Below are 22,596 nucleotides of genomic sequence, written 5' to 3'. Positions count from 1 at the left end.
AACTAGACATACCCAGTTCCTGCAACTGTTCTTCATATGTTTTAGCCTCCAGTCCCCTAACCTTAAACTGTCTACCGTGGGCCTCACCCCATTCCTAAGCAGTCTGTAAGAGGCGTGCATAAGCGCACCAACATGCCTACCGTCCCTGTCCTAATATCCCCATTGATTTGTATACATTTCCTGTGTTCATATTCATGTATCTGTTATCTCGTACATGTCTGACAAACTAAATGAATAAATTAAATAAATAAATAAATAAGTCGTGGTGGAAAACTCAAATAAAACTCGATCATTTTCAAGTGTTCAGGAGTTGTAAACTCCCACCCCCGGGTGTTAGAATCAGCATTGCTTATGTATAATGGCCTTCAGTACATCTATAAGGTGATTCCCACTGTAGTCCTGGGCTCATCAACCGTTACCATACCTGAAGAAGCTTCTCCAAGAGAGACCCTAAATTATTAGCGTGAAAAAGGAAGGATTGCAAGAAGATGGGAGGAATAGTAGAGGGGTGTAAAAGTCTGTGAAGTGGACGGAAAGGCTTATCTCCTTTCTCACAAAGCCGTTCAAGTTTAGTCAAGGAGGATCCTTTGAAAAAACTCCAACCTCAAAGAAATGTGAGAGTTGCTGCCCAAACCCCTCCCTGCAAACATTGAAGCAAACTCCAACCATACATATGAGCTTTCCTTTAATGTTCCCCAATATTTTTCTCTTTACAGCCTCATCAAAGTCATCAAAGTTTAATCAAAAAGATCCTTAAAAAAAAACCCCAAAGCCAATAAAATTTGGGAGTTGCTGCCCCAACGCCCCATCAAACAGTGAAGCAACTCTTAGCACACACCAGCAGCTTTCCTGTAATGTTCTCCAATGTTTTTCTCACTACAGGTTCATCCCCAGTAACTACCAGCAGTTCCTTGCATTGACATTTGCTGTCTCTGAGGTCAATAAGGATTTTCTTCTTCTCCCCAACATCACCCTTGGCTTCCACATCTATGGCCATTTGCAGACTGAGATGATTATTTTCGCAAACAGCCTCTCCATGCTGTCCTCACGAGGCCAAGTGGTTCCAGGGTACAAATGTGACCTGCAGGACACTCTGCTGTTTGTCATTGGTGGTCTCAGTGCCAAGTCCTCAAGGCTGATGGCCTCCATATTCAGCATTCTTAAGGTCCCACAGGTAAGAGAGCTCCATTGGATACAGTATGGAGTAGACAAAGATCAAAATACACACAGAGAAGCCAAAGATGAAACTCAAAGTTGTTGTTGTTAGTTGCGAAGTCGTGTCCGACCCATCGCGACCCCATGGACAACGTTCCTCCAGGCCTTCCTGTCCTCTACCATCCTCTGGAGTCCATTTAAATTCATGCCTACTGCTTCAGTGACTCCATCCAGCCACCCTGTTCTCTGTCGTCCCCTTCTTTTGCCCTCAATCTTTCCCAGCATTAGGCTCTTCTCCAGTGAGTCCTTCTTTCTCATTAGGTGGCCAAAGTATTTCAGTTTCATCTTCAGGATCTGGCCTTCTAAAGAGCAGTCAGGGTTGATCTCCTCTAGGACTGAGTTTCTGACTCTTAGATTATTCTTTATTAAAGGATAGCCATCTTTTTAGTGCCATTTATTGTCTGTATCAGGTTGTTGGTTTCTTCTCTTGTCTTCTGACAACCAATAAAAATGGCTAAGAAGGGAAGAAGATGAAGTTTGCCAGTCAAAATGAGTCAACCTGATTGAAGGGCCATCAACCACACAATGGTCACTACTAAAGTCATCATAAAACTTTTATTTTGTCTTTGAAAAAAGAATCTCTTTTTCTCCAGCTTGGTATTGGCTTTGAGTTCTCTCAGGGAGAGAGAAGAGTTTATCCTTCCTTCTTCCGGATTAATCCCAAGGAATCTCCTCAGTATGTGGGTTTAGTCCGGCTGCTCCTGTATTTCCAGTGGAACTGGGTTGGACTTCTGGCCTCTGAAGATGACAGAGGAGAGCATTTCATTTCAACTCTGACGCCAATGCTCCAGGAGAAGGAGATCTGCCTGGCCTTCGCTGAAATGTTGAAGTTGGACGATATTCATATTACCCTGAAAAAATTAATCAGCATTTTCAAAAACTGGTCTGAAATACAAGTCTTTATTCTGTTGGGAGACTCCAGTAGTATTTCCAATATACAGATAGCTGTGTCTGTTCATGAACAATCGACAAAGACAACATTTCAGAAAGTTTGGATGTTAACCTCCCATTGGAAACTTAGTATGGTGGAATTTCAAAACATGTTGCAATGGATAAAGCCTTTCCATGGGTCTCTGCATTTTAGGGACCACACTGGGGATGTCTCAGAATTCAGCCATTTCCTCCTGTCTTTAGACCCCTTGAACTCACAAGGAGACATCTTTCTTCCTTGGTGGTGGGAAGCAGTCTTTAAGTGCAAACTCCATAAATCAGGAAAGATCCCTCCAAAGGGGGAAAAACAATGTACAGGAAAGGAGAATGTGCAGAATCTGCCAAATTACATTTTTGAAAGGAGCATAACAGGAGAAAGTTACAATATCTACAATGCCGTTTATGCTCTGGCAAATGCTTTACATGCAATGTATGGATCCAGAGCCCGACCAACCATGATGAGGCTTGGAAAGAGGATCTCAAATGTCCACTCATGGCAGGTAATTTCAGTGGCTAATCATGGCTTATGTCTCTATGGCTTAGCATTAAACTTAATCTTGCGTAGCTTCTTCTCCAGAAACACCACACTACTAACCAGAGCATATAAACCAGAGCATATTTGCTAGACCAATTCTAGAATACAGCTCGCCTGTCTGGAACCCTCACCACATTTCTGGCATCAATACAATTGAACGTGTCCAGAAATATTTTACAAGAAGAGTTCTCCATTCCTCTGAAAGCAACAATATACCTTTTATGTATTTATTTTTTATTTATTTATTTATTTATTTATTTTTATTTTGTCACAACAATATATGTAGGTATCATACAAAAAGATTATATAGTAAATAAATACATATATGAGTAAATATAAGGAGGTATAAGCATATATATAGGAAGAAGAAAAGAAAAACAATAGGACAGGAACGGTAGGAACGTTTGTGCACTTATGCATGCCCCTTATGGTCCTCTTAGGAATGGGGTGAGGTCAATAGTAGAAAGTTTTTGGATAAAACTTTTAGGATTATCCCACCAGACTTGAAATCCTGGGTTTAGAAAATTTAGAACTCCGCCACCTTCGACAAGACCTGAGTTTAACTCATAGAATCATCTGTTACAATGTCCTTCCTGTTGAAGACTACTTCAGCTTCAATCGCAACAACACACGAGCACACAATAGATTTAAGCTTAATGTGAACCGCTCCAATCTTGATTGCAGAAAGTTTGACTTCAGCAACAGAGTTGTTAATGCCTGGAATGCACTACCTGACCCTGTAGTCTCTTCCCAAAATCCCCAAAGCTTTAACCAAAAACTATCTACTGTTGACCTCACCCCATTCCTAAGAGGTCTGTAAGGGGCATGCATTAGAGCACCAGCGTGCCTACCGTCCCTGTCCTAATGTTCCCTTTAATTGTATCCAATTTCATATAGTTATTACATACTTATGATTATATATATGCTTATATATTATATATTTATTTCATGCTTATGCTTATGTATACTGTTGTGACAAATAAATAAATAAATAAAATCCTGTGTGAACCCATCCCATTTCTTCAGTTTTACATTTATCGCACTGCTCAGCTTGTTGTGTGAATGTGGCAAGTCTTTGTCTACTTGAGCACATAAAGCAGGACTCAAAATAGTCTCAATGGGTTGTTTGTCTCAAATCCATCAGACTTTTCGGCATAAATGGATGAACAGTTAACTCCTCTGAACCGTGAAATGACAAACTACGGCAGGCACTTCCTTCTACTTTTCTCCACTACGTCAAACCTGTGGACTTGTACACGGTTGTCATACAAATTATTTAACGGTTGTGTAAAATGAATTTATCAGTTACAAGACCTTGGGACAAAGTAAATATTTAAAAGTGCATAGAGCCAAGTATATAAAATTATATTCTATTCTATTCTATAAAGGGAGAAGTCAACCTTTTCTGTATCTTTTTCACGCAGGAAAGCCTTAGAGGTCACAGATTTTATTGCAACCAATTCCTTTAATAAAATAATCTTCTGCTTCAACCTAATGGAGTTGAGGGTCTTTCTTTCCTAAGGGACCAGATTGGGGCAGGTCTGCCAAAGGGTCTCCATTCTTTCAGATTCTTCCCTATTTGAGGAATGTCCAGTTCAACAACAGTGCTGGAGAGGAAGTCTCCTTCTCAGAAGATGGACTGGGATCTGCTTGCTATGATCTTCTCAACTGGGTTCTCCTCCCCAATCAATCTTTTGTCCCCGCAAAGTTTGGGCAAACAAATCCTGAGGCTCCCCCAGGCCAGGATTTCACCATTAACTCTGATGGAATCATCTGGGCCACAAAGGTGAGCTTCAAGGAAATGTTGTAAGTTCAGGAAAAGATTCATTCTCTTCCTGAGATGCAAAACATCTTTCTAACTTGTGAAATAATCAATTGAGTCAGAAATTGAGTCAGAAGTCATGGCAGTCATTTTATGAAAAATTTCCATTTAATGTAACACATTTGAGGTCTGATTTGTGTGTGTTTTTTTAATTTGCATTTATATCCCGCCCTTCTCCGAAGACTCAGGGCGGCTTACAATGTATTAAGCAATAGTCTTCATCTATTTGTATATTTACAAAGTCAACTTTTATTGCCCCCCCAACAATCTGGATCCTCATTTTACCTACCTTATAAAGGATGGAAGGCTGAGTCAACCTTGGGCCTGGTGGGGCTTGAACCTGCAGTAATTGCAAGCAGCTGCTGTTAATAACAGACTGTCTTAGCAGTCTGAGCCACCAGAGGCCCTTATTCCACAAAGGGCTGGGATTGAAAAGAATGTCTGCTTGAAATGCAGGATGCAATTAAAGCGAGCAACAGTGTTTTCCATGGACCATTTCGGCTCAGTTGTATCCTTATCTTTCTCTTAGAAATGTTGTAGTGCAGGCTGAGACCCCAGATCCAGTCTCCCACATCCATGGGTGTGTCAGGAATGCCAGTGGCCTGAATCCCGCAGAGCTGTTCTTGATTTCTGATAGCCAGTGGCAAACTATTTGTTTAGAAAAAATAAACTGAACATAGAAGTAGGAATAAGGAAGGGAAATAGGAATGGGGAAAAGAATGAACGCTGCAGGTTTATTGCTTAGGTCATCTCAAGTATTTCTCTTTTCTCTTTCAGAAAATGCCCTTTGCCAGGTGTGGCATGAAGAGGTGCCAGGCAGGAGAGAGGAGAAGAGTTCCAGAGGGAAAGCAGGTTTGCTGCTACCAATGTGACGCTTGTCCAGAAGGGACCATTTCTAATCAGACAGGTAGGGCAGACTTCAAAAGTAGATCTTCCACAATCTAGAAAGACATTCATTAAATCATTTTTCGCTATTGTTGTTTTTTTTGATAAGATTGACATAATAATAATAACAGAGTTGGAAGGGACCTTGAAGGCCTTCCAGTCCAACCCCCTGCCCTGGCAGGAAACCCTACATCATTTCAGACAAATGGTTATCCAACGTTTTCTGAAATTTTTCCAGTGTTGGAGCATTCACAATTTCTGCACGCAAGTTGTTCCACTGATTAATTGTTCTAACTGTCAGGAAATTTCTCCTTAGTTCTAAGTTGCTTCTTTCCTTGATCAGTTTCCTCCCATTGCATCTTGTTCTACCTTCAGGTGCTTTGGAGAATAGTTTGACTCCCTCTTCTTTGTGGCAACATCTGAGATATTGGAAGACTGCTATCATGTCTCCCCTAGTCCTTCTTTTCATTAAACTAGACATACCCAGTTCCTGCAACCCTTCTTCATATGTTTTAGCCTCCAGTCCCCTAATCATCTTTGTTGCTCTTCTCTGCACTCTTTCTAGAGTCTCAACATCCTTTTTACATCGTGGCGACCAAAACTGAATGCAATCATACTTTTCTTTTCTGTTTTTTGAAAATGTTTTTTATTTTTATTTCTTATACACATGTTGTAAATATACATTCTCTTATGCCTAATTGATCATACATATACTTTTGTTTTCTAAAGAAAGGATAAAGATAAGACATTTTAATTACATTCGGGGTTGCTCTACTACCCTTTCTTTTCCCTCCTTTCACAACAAATCTTCTTCTCCTTTCTTTCCCCTCCCTACCTCCTCCCCTCTCCTACTTTCCTCCCTCTCCTCTCCTTCCTCTTCCCTACTTCCCCTTCCTCTCCCCCACTCCTCCCCTCTTTTCCCCCTTTCTCACCTTCTCTCCTACTCTTGTTCCCTATCCTTTGTTCCTCTCCTTCCTCTTTCTTTCATTCCTCTTTCTCACTCTCCTCCTCTATCTTACCCTCTACTCCTCTACTCCTCTACTCCTTTCTTTCTTCTTTGTTGTGCAATATTTCCCTTATTTGGTATCCGAGCAACTCCGATATTTTAATAATGTATACTTCCTTTTCAGTTACTTTTCCATTTTACCCAATCTGTCATTTCATAATTGTACATTTATATTTATAATCTTCTTTCTCCCCCCGCTTTTCCATTTACTCTGGCATCGTCTGGGTTTCTATTTCTTTTTTGTCTTTTCCCTCATTTAACTTTCTATTATCAAAATAATTTATCTATCATCTTTTATTCATATTTCTTTTCTAACCACACATAGAATCTTCCCCATGTCTTGAAATACACCAATTCCTCTTTATTCTTAGAGTTAATCTATTCATTTCCGCACAGACTAAAATCTTTTTTATTACTTCACCTTCTGACGGGATTTTGTCTTCCAATTTTGCGCAAGTGCAATTCTTGCTGCTGTTATTACATGTATAATTAAATACACATTTTCTTTGCTATATCTCTCTGGCAAAATACCGAATAAAAAAAAATCCTCTGGTTTTAATTCTATAGGTTTATGTAACATTTTCTCTAACCATGTCTGTATTCTAGACCAATAGTTTTTTGCTTCCATCTATGACCACCACATATGATAATCCTGGCAAATGCGAGCATTTCCAATATTTAGCTGATTTATCTTTAAACATTTTTGCTAGCCTTTCTGGTGGCATATGCCACCTATAAAACATTTTATATAATTTTTCCTTATATGCCATTGCCATTGTCAATTTATAATTTCTTTCCCATAGTTGTTGCCATTTCTCTAATTCTATCGCATAACCAAAGCTTTTCGCCCGTGTTATCATTGTCTCTTTTACTTCTTCAACTTCTAATCTAATTCGCAATGAATAATTATACAATCTTTTAATCATTTTTTTCATCCCTTCCAGTCAATATCTGATCCAACTCTGATTCCCCCAAATTAAAACCATATTGTTTCAAATCTTTATCATATCTTGATTGTATTTGCAATCTTGTGCACCAATCAGTCTCAATCCCTTGTTTTTCTAAGTCTTGTTTCTGTTTTAGTTCTCCCTTCTCTGTTAAAATGTCCTTGTACCTTACAATCTTGTTCATGTTACTCATATTCATATGTGTCAACGCTTCTGTTGTTGAAAGCCACATTGGTATTTCCATATAATGTTTTTTCTTTCACTCTCTCCCATACTGTTAACAAGCCATTTCTTACACAAAGTCTCTGGAAGTATCCATGTTTCCTATTTTTCCCATACCATAAGAAAGCATGCCAACCTAGTTGCAAATCATGTCCTTCCAAAGTCAATAGCCTTGTATTTCTCAGTAGGATCCATTCTTTAACCCAAGTTAACATTGTCGCTTGGTGATAAAGTTCCCAATTTGGTAGACCAAAACTTTCTCTAGTTCTAGAATCTTCTTTTGTAAAAAGTTTTATTTTCATTTTCCAACAACCTATTCAATATACAGTCTCTTATTCAACATTAATCATTAATTTTCATTTGTTACTTATTTGGGCCTGCCCAGCTACCACTTCCTTCCTTAACAAGCCTTTCCTCCTCCCTCCTCTACTTTCTTCTACTTTCTTCATCCTTCCTCTCCTTCACTTTTCTACATCCTCTCCTCCTTCCCTACTCTTCTCTTCCACCCTTTCTAACCCTCTCTCTTTCCCCTTTCTTCTTCCTCTCCTTTACCCCTTTTCTACCTCTCTCTTTCCTACCTACTTTCTTCCTTCACTCACTCCTCTCCCTCTCCATTCCCTTCTGAAATAGCAGCTGAGCAGCCCCGCTTTCATTTCAAATTATTTCTATTTCTTAATTACTTATCTTCAATCATTCCTTTACATTAATCCTTCATCTCCCCCCCCTCCCCCTTTCCCCTCCCTCCCCCCTCCCACCCCCCGAGACTTCCCAGAACAAAGTACAGGGTATAAAATTAACAATCATAAATTAAAATACAACATAATTCAAATCCATAGTCACTCCTCTCTCTAAGACCTTAACTCCCCTTCCAGAAACAAAAAGGTACATTCTTCTTCCAGTCCATTATATATCAGTCCTAAAATCTTCAGAATCTTCCAATTAAATTAGTATTTCCAGTTCATCAATAATATCCAATCTTCATCGATCAAGACCAAAACGATATTCCATCTTCCAGTATCTAGTTCTAGAATCTTGAAGCAATTTATTATTAATTCTTGCTTTCTTCCCTTGCCATATTTATTTCCATAACATAGCCTCTGGTGGCTCAGCAGACTAAGTCTGTCTGTTATTAACACAGCTGCTTGCAATTACTGCAAGTTCAAGTCCCACCAGGCCCAAGGTTGACTCAGCCTTCCATACTTTATAAGGTAGGTAAAATGAGGACCCAGATTGTTGGGGGTAATAAAGTTGACTGTATATAATATACAAATGGATGAAGACTATTGCTTAAACACAGTGTAAACCTCCCTGAGTCTTCGGAGAAAGGCGGGATATAAATTCAAATAAAAAACAAACAAACAAAAAAACCTCTCAAAATATTTTTTCTCTAGCTTTACTGGAATTGTTTGAAAAAAGAGCAAAATTCTTGGTAATACATTCATTTTAATTAGTGCTATTCTTCCCATTAACGATGGTTGCAGATTTTTCCATTTTTCCAAATCTATTTCAATTTGATTTCTCAGTTTATAGTAGTTATCTTCCTTCACTGTAATACATCTTGAAGTTAGTTGGATGCCCAAGTATTTCACTTTCTTCATTATTTGAATATCTAACTTCTCCATTAGTTGCTTCTTTTGTTTTTCTCTTATGTTTTTAACTATAATTTTTGTCTTATCTTCATTTATTTTCAATCCAGCTACTTCTCCATATTCCTCTATTTGCTCTATTAGCTTTGGGCCCATTTCTATTGGTTCTTCCATAATGAATACTAGATCATCCTCAAATGCTTGTAGCTTATATTCTTCCCTTTTAATTTTCATTCCTTTTATTTCTTTATCTTGTCTTGTTTTTCTGTTTAAAATTTCTAGCGTCAAGATAAATAACAATGGAGATAACGGACATCCTTGTCTAGTTCCTTTTCTGATATCTACTTTCTCTGTCATTTAATATAATATAACAACAGAGTTGGAAGGGACCTTGGAGGCCTTCTAGTCCAACCCCCTGCCCAGGCAGGAAACCCTACACCATCTCAGTCAGATGGTTATCCAACTTTTTCTTAAAAAAAATTTTTTTTAAAAATTTCACCATTTATTATTACCTTTGCCAATTGGTCTTTATATATAGTCTTAATCATATTAATGAATCTATCCCCAAAGTCCATCTTTTGTAATTGTATAGTCATAAATTGCCAATTCACATTATCAAATGCCTTCTGTGCATCTAAAAATAACAATGCCATTTGTTTCTCTGAATACGGTCTGAATGTATGAATTCATTTAACAACCTCTTCAATCTTTCTGCCATGATTAATGCAAATATTTTGTAATCTGCATTTAATAGTGCAATTGGTCTATAATTCTTTATTTGTTGTAAATCTGTTTTTTCTTTTGGTATAAGAGTTATATATGCCTCCATCCATGAGTTTGGAACCTTGGCTTCTATTAATATATTCTATATTCTATTAATTAAATACTTGTAACATTGTATATACCTCTTGCAATTTTTTATATAATTCCTCTGGTAGTCCATCTGATCCCAGGGTTTTTTCATTCTTCTGCCTTTTAATTCCCTTCATTAATTTCATCATGAATATTCTTTCTTCTAGTGCTTTTTTTAACTTTTTCTGGTATTTTAGGAATCTTTGCTTTTTCCAAATATTATTCTATTTTCCCTTCTGATATCTGCTCTTGTTGATATAATTTCTTATAATATTCCTCAATTATTATTTTTTTTCCTCATTTTGATAACATATCTTTCCATCTTGATCTAATAATTGAGTTATCAGTTTCCTTTCTTTCTTTCTTTTTCATTTTGTATGCTAGCCATCTTCTTGGTTTATTTGCATTTTCAAAAGAAAAATGGCTTTGTTATTATTATTATTTTATTATTATTATTTATTAAATTTTTATACCGCCCTTCTCCCGAAGGACTCAGGGCGGTGTACAGCCAGAGTAAAATACAAAATATATACAATTAAAACGGATTTAAAATATAAAATTACTAAATGGCTCAGAATTAAAATGAATTTAAAATTTAAAATACTACTACTAAAACCCAATTTAAAATCAATCCATTTATGCCAGTCCCGCTTGGATGAATAAATATGTTGATTTTATTTTCCTTGTCAAGTCTTCATTTGCAATTAAGTTCAATTTATGTTTTTTCAAGTCCATTAGGTTCTTAATTTTCTTTTTTGTCTTATGGATTTTTTGCAAATCTTTCTCTAATTTCTTGTATTCCACCTCCAATTTCTTTTGATTTTGTCTATTCTGTTTATTTCTTTTTCCTGCAAAAGTCATTGCCAAGCACCTTATATATGCTTTACTAGTGTCCCATATGTTTTGCAATGATGTATGTTCTTTTCTATTTTCTTTGAAGAAAAAAGTCAATTCTTTTACCATATATTCTATAAAGTCTTTCTCATTTAATAGGCTTTGATTTAATGTCTATCTCATTATTTTTCTTTGTCCTTACCATATCATCGTTATTGGATTGTGGTCTGCCCATATATTTGCTTCTATATCAATCTTGTCTATCTTTATTTTATTTTATTTATTTATTTTATTTATTTATTTGTCACAACAGTATATATAGGTATAAGTATGTAATAACTATACGAATTGGATACAATCAAAGGGAACGTTAGGACAGGAACGATAGGCACGCTGATGCTCTTATGCACGCCCCTTACAGACCTCTTAGGAATGGGGCGAGGTCAATAGTAGATAGTCTTTGGTTAAAGCTTTGGGGATTTTGGGAAGAGACCACAGAGTCAGGTAGTGTGTTCCAAGTATTTACAACTCTGTTACTGAAGTCATATTTTCTGCAATCAAGATTGGAGCAGTTTACATTAAGCTTAAATCTATTGTGTGCTCGTGTGTTGTTGCGATTGAAGCTGAAGTAGTCTTCAACGGGAAGGACATTGTAGCAGATGATTCTATGAGTTAAACACAGGTCCTGTCGGAGGCGGCGGAGTTCAAAATTTTCTAAACCCAGGATTTCAAGTCTGGTGGAATAAGGTATTTTGTTGTGATCAGAGGAGTGGAGAACTCTTCTTGTAAAATATTTCTGGACACACTCAATTGTCTTGATGCACTCATACTTTTCGACCGAACATTTCAGTTGATGGATCTAAGCTGACCTGACCACAGACACCACCTTTCCCAATCCGCAGCAGTTCCATGTACAATAGCCTCAGGGCACAATTTATGAATCGCCAACCTGCATTTCCACTCCTACTCTAATATCCAATTGCAAAAACCAACTTCCAAACATTTCCAAAAGGAGTGGGATATGCAGTTCAAACGATATGTCTATGGAGATTCTCAGTCATCCAGGTTAGTGGCCACCAACTGGTGGTCTGTGGACCACTGGTGGTCCGTGAGAAAATTTTGGAGGTCCGCAGCAAAATTATTTGCATTTTTTATATTGCACTAAATTAGGGGTCCTCAAACTAAGGTCCCTGGGCTGGATAAATGCAATGAACGTTTGTGTTGCTGCAGTCTCCCCCTTTGGGGTCTGTGTGGGTCAGAGGGGGCAGAAATTGTGACTTGGGGTCTGCTTCAGCCTCCTGGTGCAGGGCTTTGGGCTGGAGAGAAGCACTGCTGGTAGCGAAGAGCCGGAGGGCTTTGTTCCAATGGGACTGCATCATGGCCTGGAACTGACTGACCATCTCAGCCCGCTGAGCCTCCAGGTGTGAGTACCTGGTCTTGCACTTCCACAGGTCTTCCTTCTGCTTGGAAAGCCTATGCTCCTAGTCCTCAGAGAGGTGCTTCTGCTGAGCCTCCTTCTCAGTCAGATCCAATTTGAACTGAGCTGTTTTGCCAACTCTTTCTTGTGGCGGCTGCTTAGCTCCAACAACTGCTTCCTGTTGGGGCCCTAAGGAGCCCGGGTGTGGAGGCGAGGAGTGGCTGGGAGGGGAGGGGTGAGTAGAGGCTGGTGAGGCGCCCCTTGACATGAGTGATATCGAGTTGACCACACCCACCTAGTCACATGACCACCTAGCCATGCCCACCCAGACAGTCATTAGGCAGATCGTATAAGTGGTCCTTGGGGTTTAAAATTATGAATTTAGTGGTCCCTGAGGTCCAAAACGCTGGTGACTCCTGATCTATTTGTTGTCCCAAAGGTTGTTTTTTTTGTTTTTTTGTTTCAAGAGGCAAGCAGACTTTCTGGTTTTTCTTTGAAGATGTTTCGCTTCTCATCCAAGAATTCTTGGACTCTTCAAAGAAAAACCAGTTGTATCTTGAAAAAACAAAAGTATCTTTGGGAGTTCAAGCTATAATTTTTATTATTTAAGGTGTGCTTCTTCTGTCAACTCTATCAATCTCCGAGGGCCTCTGGTGGGCCTTCAAGGGCCTCTCCCACCAAGGCCTCTGGTAGCTCAGCAGACTAAGACAGTCTGTTATTAACACAGCATATTGCAATTACTGCAAGTTCAAGCCCCACTAGGCCCAAGGTTGACTCAGCCTTCCATCCTTTATAAGGTAGGTAAAATGAGGACCCAGATTGTTGGGGGCAATAAAAGTTGACTTTGTATATAATATACAAATGGATGAAGACTATTGCTTAACACAGTGTAAGCCGCCCTGAGTCTTCGGAGAAGGGCGGGATATAAATTCAAATAAATAAATAAATAAAATAGACCTTCCAAAGAAAGAGCAGGACAGCAAAGAAGTCTGAAAGAGCAAATTTGAAGGACAAAGCGGAGAAATTAAAGCAGGGATAACCAACAGGAAAATCTACATGCAAATAAAACAGCAACATTCCTGGATGTAACAGTCTTCTGTGGGTTCCAATATTGTGAGTGGGGGGAAAAACAGTATTGAAAGCCCCAGTGGACATCGAAGTGCCCAGTAGGTGGAGAGCTGGAATTGAGCAAATCCTGTTCTCTAGCTAACTTATCCCAAGGATCATCATAAATAAAGGAAGATTTGCCCTTTTTTGATACACCATAAATTGCACCATGGGTACCTTCATCACTCCTTTGGTGAGTTGGCTTCAACAGAATAATGAGAATCATGTTATCTTTGCAGGAGGGAGAATGTCCATGGTAATTGCTCAAGAAGTCCTTTGACAAAGACTCTTGATTTCAGATGCAGCTCACTGTGAATCCTGCCCAGAAGACCAATATCCCAACAAGGACAAGGACCAATGCATTGCCAAGAAGATCCACTTCCTTGCCTATCAAGACACCCTGGGATTCACTTTAGTTTCTCTTGCTCTTTTCCTCTCTGGGATCACTTCTGCAGTCCTGGTGATTTTCTATAAACATCACGACACACCGATTGTCAAGGCCAACAACCGAGATCTCACCTACATCCTCTTGGCCTCCCTCCTGCTCTGCTTCCTCTGCTCCTTCCTCTTCATTGGTCGACCTGTGAAGCTCACCTGTCTCTTCCAACAATCTGCCTTTGGCATTCTCTTTTCCCTGGCAGTTTCCTCTGTGTTGGCAAAAACTGTCATGGTGGTTCTGGCCTTCATGGCCACCAAGCCAGGGAACAAGACAAGGAAACTCTTAGGAAAACCACTCACCAACTCCATTGTCATAGCCTGTCCCCTGGTCCAAGCCCTTCTTTGTGCCACCTGGCTGTTAATCTCTCCCCCATTTCCCAACTTGGACTTTCACTCCTTGTTTGGAGAGATCATCTTGGAATGTAAGGAAGGCTCAGCTGTAATGTTTTACAGTGTCCTCTCCTACCTAGGTTTTTTGGCCCTTGTTAGTTTCACAGTGGCATTTCTAGCTAGGAAATTGCCTGACAGCTTTAATGAAGCCAAGTTCATTACTTTTAGCATGCTGGTCTTTTGCAGTGTTTGGATCACTTTCCTCCCCACCTACCTGAGCACCAAAGGGAAGTCCATGGTGGCTGTGGAGATCTTCTCCATTTTGGCCTCTGGAGCTGCTCTCTTGGCTTGTATCTTCTTCCCCAAATGCTACATTATCCTACTGAGGCCTGACTTGAATTGTAGAGAAAATATAATGAGGCACAAGAATCTCTGATTTATGTGAGGATTGGAAATTTTTATTTTGACTTTGGGGCATGCATAGGGGGGTGGGAAGCACTGAATTATGGGCATGGGCATGCATGTGTGCAACTTCCGTGCGACCCCCGACTTTGGCAAACAATGGCAAAAAGGTTTGCCATCACTGGAATAGAAGAATGGCACCATCAATGCCCAGCCCAACAACCACTTCTCCTGTGTCACTAAGAGATGGCTCATACAGATGAACAGCAGGAATTCCCTCTCAAGCGATTACACCACAGCTGGGCCCCTGATCACTGCTCTCCCCTCTCGCCCTTCCCCCTGCTTCCCCATTATGAAGTCTTCTCCTACTGGAAGATGGCAACCAGTTATGGTCACCACATTACAAAAAAGTTGTTCAGACTTTGGAGAAAGGGTAGAGAAGGACGACTAAGATGTTTAAAGATCTGATAAAACATAGGAAGAGCAGTTGCTGGAGTTGGATATGTCTAGTCTAGAGAAAAGAAGGACTAAAGGTGACATGATGGCCTGAGGGTAGGGTTGCCTTCCATGAGCTTAGTTATTTGCTTGCAGATATTTCATTACCCGACTGGGAAACATCATCAGTGCTAGAAGGGAGGGCATTTGTGGAGTGGAGGAGAAAGTGAGGGGCGAGGAGGAGGAATATGGGGTGGAGAAAGGAAGGAGGAGGAGAAAAGAAGGAAAGGAGGAGGAGGAAAAGAAGAGAAGGAGGAGGAGGAGGGAAAGAGGGGGGAAGGAGAAAGGAAGAAAGGGGAGGAGGAGAAGGGAAGGTAGGGGAAGAGGAGGGGAGACGGAGGAAGAGGAGGAGGGAAGGAGGAGGGAAGAGGAGGAGGAGGAGGGGAGGAGGAAGAGGAGGGAAGGAAGAGGAAGAAGAGAAAGGAAGGAGGAGGAGGAGGAGGGAAAGAAGAGGAGGAGAAGGGAAGAAAGAGGAAGAGGAGGAGGGGAGGAGGAGGGGAGGAAGAGGAAGAGGAGAAGGGGAGGAGGAAGAGGAGGGAAGGAAGAGGAAGAAGAGAAAGGAAGGAGGAGGAGGGAAAGAAGAGGAGGAGAAGGGAAGAAAGAGGAAGAGGAGGAGGGGAGGAGAAGGGGAGGAGGAAGAGGAGGGAAGGAAGAGGAAGAAGAGAAAGGAAGGAGGAGGAGGAGGAGGGAAAGAAGAGGAGGAGAAGGAAGAAAGAGGAAGAGGAGGAGGGAGGAGGAGGGAGGAAGAGGAAGAGGAGAAGGGAGGAGGAAGAGGAAGAGGAGGAAGGAAGAGGAAGAAGAGAAAGGAAGGAGGAGGAGGAGGAGGAAGAAGAGGAGGAAGGAGGAAGAAGGAGGAAGAGGAGGAGGGAGGAGGAGGAGGAAGAGGAAGAGGAGAAGGGAGGAGGAAGAGGAGGAAGGAAGAGGAAGAAGAGAAAGGAGGAGGAGGAGGAGGAAAGAAGAGGAGGAGAAGGAAGAAGAGGAAGAGGAGGAGGGAGGAGGAGGGAGGAAGAGGAGGAGGAGGAGGGGAGAGGAGGAGGAGGGAAGAAGAGGAAGAAGAGAAGGGAGGAGGGAAGAAGAGGAGGAGAAGGAGGAAGAGGAAGAGGAGGAGGGAGGAGAAGGGAGGAGGAAGAGGAGGGAAGGAAGAGGAAGAAGAGAAGGAGGAGGAGGAGGAGGAAGAGGAGGAGGAGAAGAGGAGGAGGAGGGGAGGGGGGGGGGAGGAAGAGGAAGAGGAGAAGGGGAGGAGGAAGAGGAGGGAAGGAAGAGGAAGAAGAGAAAGGAAGGAGGAGGAGGAGGAGGGAAAGAAGAGGAGGAGAAGGGAAGAAAGAGGAAGAGGAGGAGGGGAGGAGGAGGGGAGGAAGAGGAAGAGGAGAAGGGGAGGAGGAAGAGGAGGGAAGGAAGAGGAAGAAGAGAAAGGAAGGAGGAGGAGGAGGAGGAGGGAAAGAAGAGGAGGAGAAGGGAAGAAAGAGGAAGAGGAGAAGGGGAGGAGGAAGAGGAAGAGGAGGGAAGGAAGAGGAAGAAGAGAAAGGAAGGAGGAGGAGGAGGGAAAGAAGAGGAGGAGAAGGGAAGAAGGAGGAAGAGGAGGAGGAGGAAGAGGAGGACTTTAGGGTCCTTGGAGCTCTTCGAGCTTAGTTATTTGCTTGCAGACATTCCATTACCCAACTGGGTAACATCATCAGTGCAAGTGAGGGTGCCAGTTACTGTATATCTGAACAGGAAGCAATCCAGCCACCCCCTCAGTTCAAGATTCTAGTTGCTACCTGTAAAGAGCTACATACCTTAACGATTGCAGTTATTTATTCTGGTTGTTATTACATCAGTTCTATAGCCCATCTGGTAGTCCAGTCAGTTTTGGTAAATAATAAAATATAATCTATTACATATTGCAATCTTGGTCATCTATGGGGTTCCAGCAAGTACCAGTCTGAATTTCTCCATTTATGCTCCCGTGGGGATTGTGTTTTAGTTAGGAGTGTCACACTCTTGGTTTAAAAACAAAGAAACAAAAATGTACAGTATGTAAATACACATTTGAGCATATTAGGAAATGCACATTTTGAGAGAAGGAGGCGGGGGGAGGGGAGGGATATAGGACCAGCAGGAGAGCTTTAGTTAAGAGCCATGGTGGCGCGGTGGTTAGACTGTTAGAGTACTGCAGGCTACTTCTGACTGCCAGCTGCCTGCAATTTGGCAGATCAAAACTCACCACACTCAGGATTGACTCAGCCTTCAGTCCTTCTGAGGTGAGTAAAATGAGGACGCCAGATTGTTGGGGGCAATAGGCTGACTCTGTAAATGGCTTAGAGACGGCTTGTTGTGTCTGTGCCCCCTGAGCCAGGCCTCCTGCCAGAAAGTGATTTGGATCTGGGCCTGCTGCCAGAAAGGGACTTGGAAAGTGAGGGGGAAGGGCCGTCAGGACTTACCTTGGGAGCACCGGCTTCCCTGGCCCAGCTCCAGGAGCCAGAAGCAGGCCAGGTGGAAGAGATAACGAGGCCTCCGTCCCCTGACTCTTTCTCCCCCCAGGCCATGCCTTCAGACCCAGCTGATGGCAATCAGGCCTGGCTGGACCCTAGGTTTCGTAGGCAGGAGAGGAAGGAACAACAGAAGCAGGGGTGGGGCAGGCCTAGGAAGTGCTGAGTCATGGAGCCACACCCCACAGGATATAAAGGCAGCCAGAACTGCTGTGTCTCTTCGTAGCAGGCAAATCAACTGATTATCTAAGAGATGAAGTTTGTTCCTGAGTGACTCACCAGCGTCAAGGGAGATAACAGAGACACTTGGCACACGCTCACTATTCTGCTGCCAGAGCTGATAGTGCCGGCTAATTAAGCCATTACTCAGACGGAGGCTAAGGGGGGACGGAACAGGGCTGTAAAGCACTGTGCAGTGGCATATAAATCTAAGTGTGTTTGCTATTGCTCTTCTGTGGTTGAGGAGTTCAAGCCCATTTGTTGGAGAGCCTGCACCCTAGTGGCCGATCACAGAACTCCTCAACGATACTGGGAGCTCCTTCCTAAATCCGAGCATCATCTCTAACACCATAGCTCAAAAGACAGAGCAGCCTACAGCCACACCACAAACATCAACAAGGTTCAAAAAGCAATTGAACCAGTCTTCTGCAATGTCTTCCATAGTATCTGTTCCACAGAATGGTGCTGGATATACATCAGATGACCTCAGCAAATCCGGGAGAAGCTAGGAATAGAATAGAATAGAATAGAAGGGAAGGGAAGGGAAGGGAAGGGAAGGGAAGAGAAGAGAAGAGAAGAGAAGAGAAGAGAAGAGAAGAGAAGAGAAGAGAAGAGAAGAGAAGAGAAGAGAAGAGAATTTTTTATTGGCCAAATGTGATTGGACACACAAGGAATTTGTATTGGTGCATATGCTCTCAGTGTACATAAAAGAAAAGATACATTCGTCATGAATCATAAAGTACAACACTTAATGATAGTCATAAGTTACAAATAAGCAATCAGGAAACAATATCAATATCAATATAAATCATAAGGATACAAGCAACAAAGTTACAGCCATACAGTCATAAGTGGAAGGAGATGGCTGATGGGAACGATGAGAAGATTAATAGTAGTGCAGTCTTAGTAAATCGTTTGACAGTGTTGAGGGAATTATTTGTTTAGCAGAGTGATGGCCTTCGGGAAAAAACTGTTCTTGTGTCTAGTTGTTCTGGTGTGCAGTGCTCTATAGTGTTGTTTTGAGGGTAGGAGTTGAAACAGTTGATGTCCAGGATGCGAGGGGTCTGTAAATATTTTCACGGCCCTCTTCTTGATTCGTGCAGTATACAGGTCCTCAATGGAAGGCAGGTTGGTAGCAATTATTTCTTCTGCAGTTCTAATGATCCTCTGAAGTCTGTGTCTGTCTTGCTGGGTTGCAGAACGAAACCAGACAGTTATAGAAGTGCAGATGACAGACTCAATAATTCCTCTGTAGAACTGGATCAGCAGCTCCTTGGGCAGTTTGAGCTTTCTGAGTTGGCGCAGAAAGAACATTCTTTGTTGTGCTTTTTTGATGTTATATGGGATGTTATATTCCCGACTTAGATCCCTGTCAAGTTCCCAGAAGTCTCATCGGGACCTCTGACAGGATCAGCAATAGAGCCTTGGAAATGGAGTATAAGCCCATTTGTTGGGGAGCGTGGCCTGTCCCCTAGTGGCCAATCAGAGAACTCCTTAACCACACTGGGAGCTCCTTCCTAAATCCCAGCATCATCTCCCTTACAATTGAACAAGGAGAACAAGCCATGGGGCCCCTCTAGAGGTGGCTGGAGGATCAATGATCCTGAATGGTAGCTGGAATCCAGCCAAGTTTGAAAAAAACTTTGGAAAAAGTGCAAAGAGCAACTAAGATGATTCAGGATCTAGAGACTAAAACATATGAAGAATGGTTGCAGGAATTGGGTATTGGCTAGTCTCGCGAAGAGAAGGACTAGGGGAGACATGATAGCAGTCTTCCAGTATTTGAGGGGCTGTCACAAAGAAGAGGGGATCAAAGGGGCCGGAATAGCTCAGGCTGTTAAGAAGCCTGTTATTAGAACACAGTAGCCTGCAATTACCGCAGGTTCAAGCCCGGCCCAAGGTTGACTCAGCCTTCCATCCTTTATAAGGTAGGTAAAATGAGGACCCAGATTGTTGGGGGGGCAATAAGTTGACTTTGTAAAAAATATACAAATAGAATGAGACTATTGCCTTACACACTGTAAGCCGCCCTGAGTCTTCGGAGAAGGGCGGGATATAAATGTAAACAAAAACAAAAAAAAAACTTATTTTCCAAAGCACCCAAGGGCAGGACGAAAAACAATGGATGGAAACTAATCAAAGAAAGAAGCAACCTCCGAACGAAGCAGAACAATTAACCAGTGGAATGGCTTCCCTTCAGAAGTTGTGGCTGCTCCAACCCTGGAGGCTTTTGAGAAGAAACTGCACAGCCATTTGTCTTAAAATGGTCTGGGCTCTCCTGCTTGAGCAGGGGGTTGGACTAGACGACCTCCAAGGTCCCTTCTAACTCTTGTTATTCTGTTATTCTTTGCTGTTCTGAACCAGCCTGTTTTGGAACACTATGTACAGTACATTGTGTGCCTTTTTCACAAGTAAACTAATTTCGTAAGCAGAGAATGAGGTGTTCTGGGACTTGCTCTCTCTCTCTCTCTCTCTCTCTCCCCCCCCCCCGATTTCTCATTTTCTCGCTCACTTATTCTTTCTCGTTCTCTCTCTTTCATTCTCTCTGTCTCGTTCTTTTATTCTCTGTGTCATTCTCTCTCTCTCTCATTTTCTCTCTCTCTTTCTCCTTCTGCCCCCGCTCTCCCCCTCTCCCCCTCCCTCTCTCTCTGTCTGTCTGTCTCTCCCTCCCTCTCTCTGTCTCTCATTTCTCATTCTCTCTCTCACTTATTCTCTCTCATTCTCTTTCTCATTCTCTCTCTCTTTCATTCTCTTTGTCTTGTTCTTTCTTTCTTTCTTTCTTTCTCTTTCTCTCTTTCTCCTTCTTCCCCCTCTCTTCCCCTTCCTCCCCCTCCCTCCCTCTCTCTCTGTCTGTCTGTCTCTCCCTCCCTCTCTCTGTCTCTCATTTCTCATTTCTCATTCTCTCTCTCACTTATTCTCTCTCATTCTCTTTCTCATTCTCTCTCTTTCATTCTCTTTGTCTTGTTCTTTCTTTCTTTCTTTCTTTCTTTCTTTCTTTCTCTCTTTCTCCTTCTGCCCCCTCTCTCTCCCTCTCTCTCTCCCTTTCTCTTTACAATCGTCAGAGCTACTCCAGGCAGAGATGGGGAGACCTTCGGTCAGTCCCAGAGGCGGGGATTGGCCCTGCGTGCTCCTGTCCTGAGAGGCTCCTCGGCATTTTGCTCACATTCAGGGAAGGCGTCCACACTGAATTCCACCCACCCAAGGATCCCCATCTCTCTCCCGGATCAGAGTCTGATAATTCCGTTCCGCCTAAGGACGCCCGTCTTCTCTCTTTCCCGGATCGGAGCTGGCAAAAGAGCAGCCCAAGTCCCAGGCGGCGACAGCAGCGACGGCAACGGCGGCAGGTCTGGCGTTGGAACCGAGAAGACGGCCGGGGTGGGGTGGGGGACATTTAGGAACCCTGGAGAGCATCAGTCCGGGCACCCAAAAGGGGGTTGGAGGAAGCGCCAGGCGTCCTTTCCGGGGAGGGGGGGGGAATCAACGCTGTTTGTCGGAGCGATGGGCGGGTGGGAGGGAGGAGAAGAGACCCCCGTCCTGTGTTCACCCAACCAGCCCGAGCAGAAGCGGCTCCGAGATAGAGGAGGCGTCGCTGTCCCCGGCTGAGTTTCGTTTCTCTTTCCCGATTCGGGCTCCCGCGGTAGAAGCTGTTTGTGGGGACGCTCCGGGCGGGTTTCCTTCAGGTTCTGGGTCCCCGTGTGAATCCAGAGAACGGTGGATTCAGGACCCAGGTTCTCTATCCCGGGCAGAAATTCCGTTTCAGAGCTTTCGTTGCCAGACCAAAGATGTTGTTCAAAGTAAGTGTCTCCAACCTTGGCAACTTTAAGCCTAGAGGTCTACAACTTCCAGAATTCTGGCTGGGGAATTCTCGGAGTTTAACATAACATAACATAATAACAGAGTTGGAAGGGACCTTGGAGGTCTTCTAGTCCAATCCCCTGCCGAGGCAGGAAACCCTACACCATTTCAGACAAATGGTTATCCAACATTTTCTTTAAAAATTCCAGTGTTGGAGCATTCACAACTTCTGCAGGCAAGTTTGTTCTAACTGTCAGGAAATTCCTCCTTAGTTCTAAGTTGCTTCTTTCCTTGATCAGTTTCCACCCATTGCTTCTTGTTCTACCCTCAGGTGCTTTGGAGAATAGTTTGACTCCCTCTTCTTTGTGGCAACCCCTGAGATATTGGAACACTGCTATCCTGTCTCCCCTAGTCCTTCTTTTCATTAAACTAGACATACCGAGTTCCTGCAACCATTCTTCATATGTTTTAGCCTCCAGTCCCCTAATCATCTTCGTTGCTCTTCTCTGCACTTTTTCTATAGTCTCAGCATCTTTTACATCGTGGCAACCAAAACTGGATGCAATATTCCAAGTGTGGCCTTACCAAGGCATTATAAAGTGGTATTAACACTTCACATGATCTTGATTCTATCCTTCTGTTTATGCAGCCCAGAACTGTGTTGGCTTTTTTGGCAGTTGCTGTACACGGCTGGCTCATATCTAAATGGTTGTCCACTAGGACTCCAAGATCCCTCTCACAGTTACTACTATTGAGCAAAGTACCACATATACGGTACCTGTATGATGTCAATCTACCATCTTCGCTTTTGGTGGTATCTCCAGTGATTGGAGAAGGAAAAGAGGAGAAGACCAGTGGTTGAACATCAGGAGAAACTCAGCTAAAGCTGCTTTTTACACGACACACTTTGCCAGATCAGCTCCAGGCGATGTTGGTATTTTCTTTTAGAATGGAATAGAATGAAGAAGCTGGAAGGGACCTTGGAGGTCTTCTAGTCCAGCCCCCTGCTCAAGCGGGAGAACCTGTATTATTTCAGACAAGTGACTGTCTAGTCTCTTCCTGAAAACCTCCAGTGATGAAGCACCCACAAT

General features: G+C 42.5%; 2 protein-coding genes across 3 annotated transcripts in view; both read left to right on the top strand.

Moving 5' to 3' along the window:
- Nucleotides 1-358: 358 nt before the first annotated feature.
- Nucleotides 359-14,562, top strand: LOC131188289 (vomeronasal type-2 receptor 26-like). The gene is made up of 5 exons (XM_058163472.1): nucleotides 359-381; nucleotides 883-1,174; nucleotides 4,389-4,466; nucleotides 5,280-5,409; nucleotides 13,658-14,562. Exons 1-5 carry the CDS (start codon nucleotides 359-361, stop codon nucleotides 14,560-14,562), a joined length of 1,428 nt encoding a protein of 475 aa, XP_058019455.1.
- Nucleotides 14,563-20,232: 5,670 nt separating this feature from the next.
- The window catches only part of LOC131188403 (ceramide synthase 4-like), a 61,339-nt gene continuing 58,975 nt past the window's right edge, over nucleotides 20,233-22,596 (top strand). The window contains exon 1 of one of the 2 annotated variants that reach the window (XM_058163656.1): nucleotides 20,233-21,054. The gene's annotated coding sequence lies outside the window, so the exon portion shown is untranslated. The remainder of the gene's footprint in view (nucleotides 21,055-22,596) is intronic. The other variant, XM_058163655.1, reaches the window with a different exon arrangement.

This window comes from Ahaetulla prasina, chromosome 1, assembly GCF_028640845.1.
Source record: "Ahaetulla prasina isolate Xishuangbanna chromosome 1, ASM2864084v1, whole genome shotgun sequence".
Taxonomy (NCBI): domain Eukaryota; kingdom Metazoa; phylum Chordata; class Lepidosauria; order Squamata; family Colubridae; genus Ahaetulla; species Ahaetulla prasina.
The sequence above is the reverse complement of the archived record's forward strand: the minus strand, read 5'-3'. Positions and strand labels throughout refer to the sequence as shown.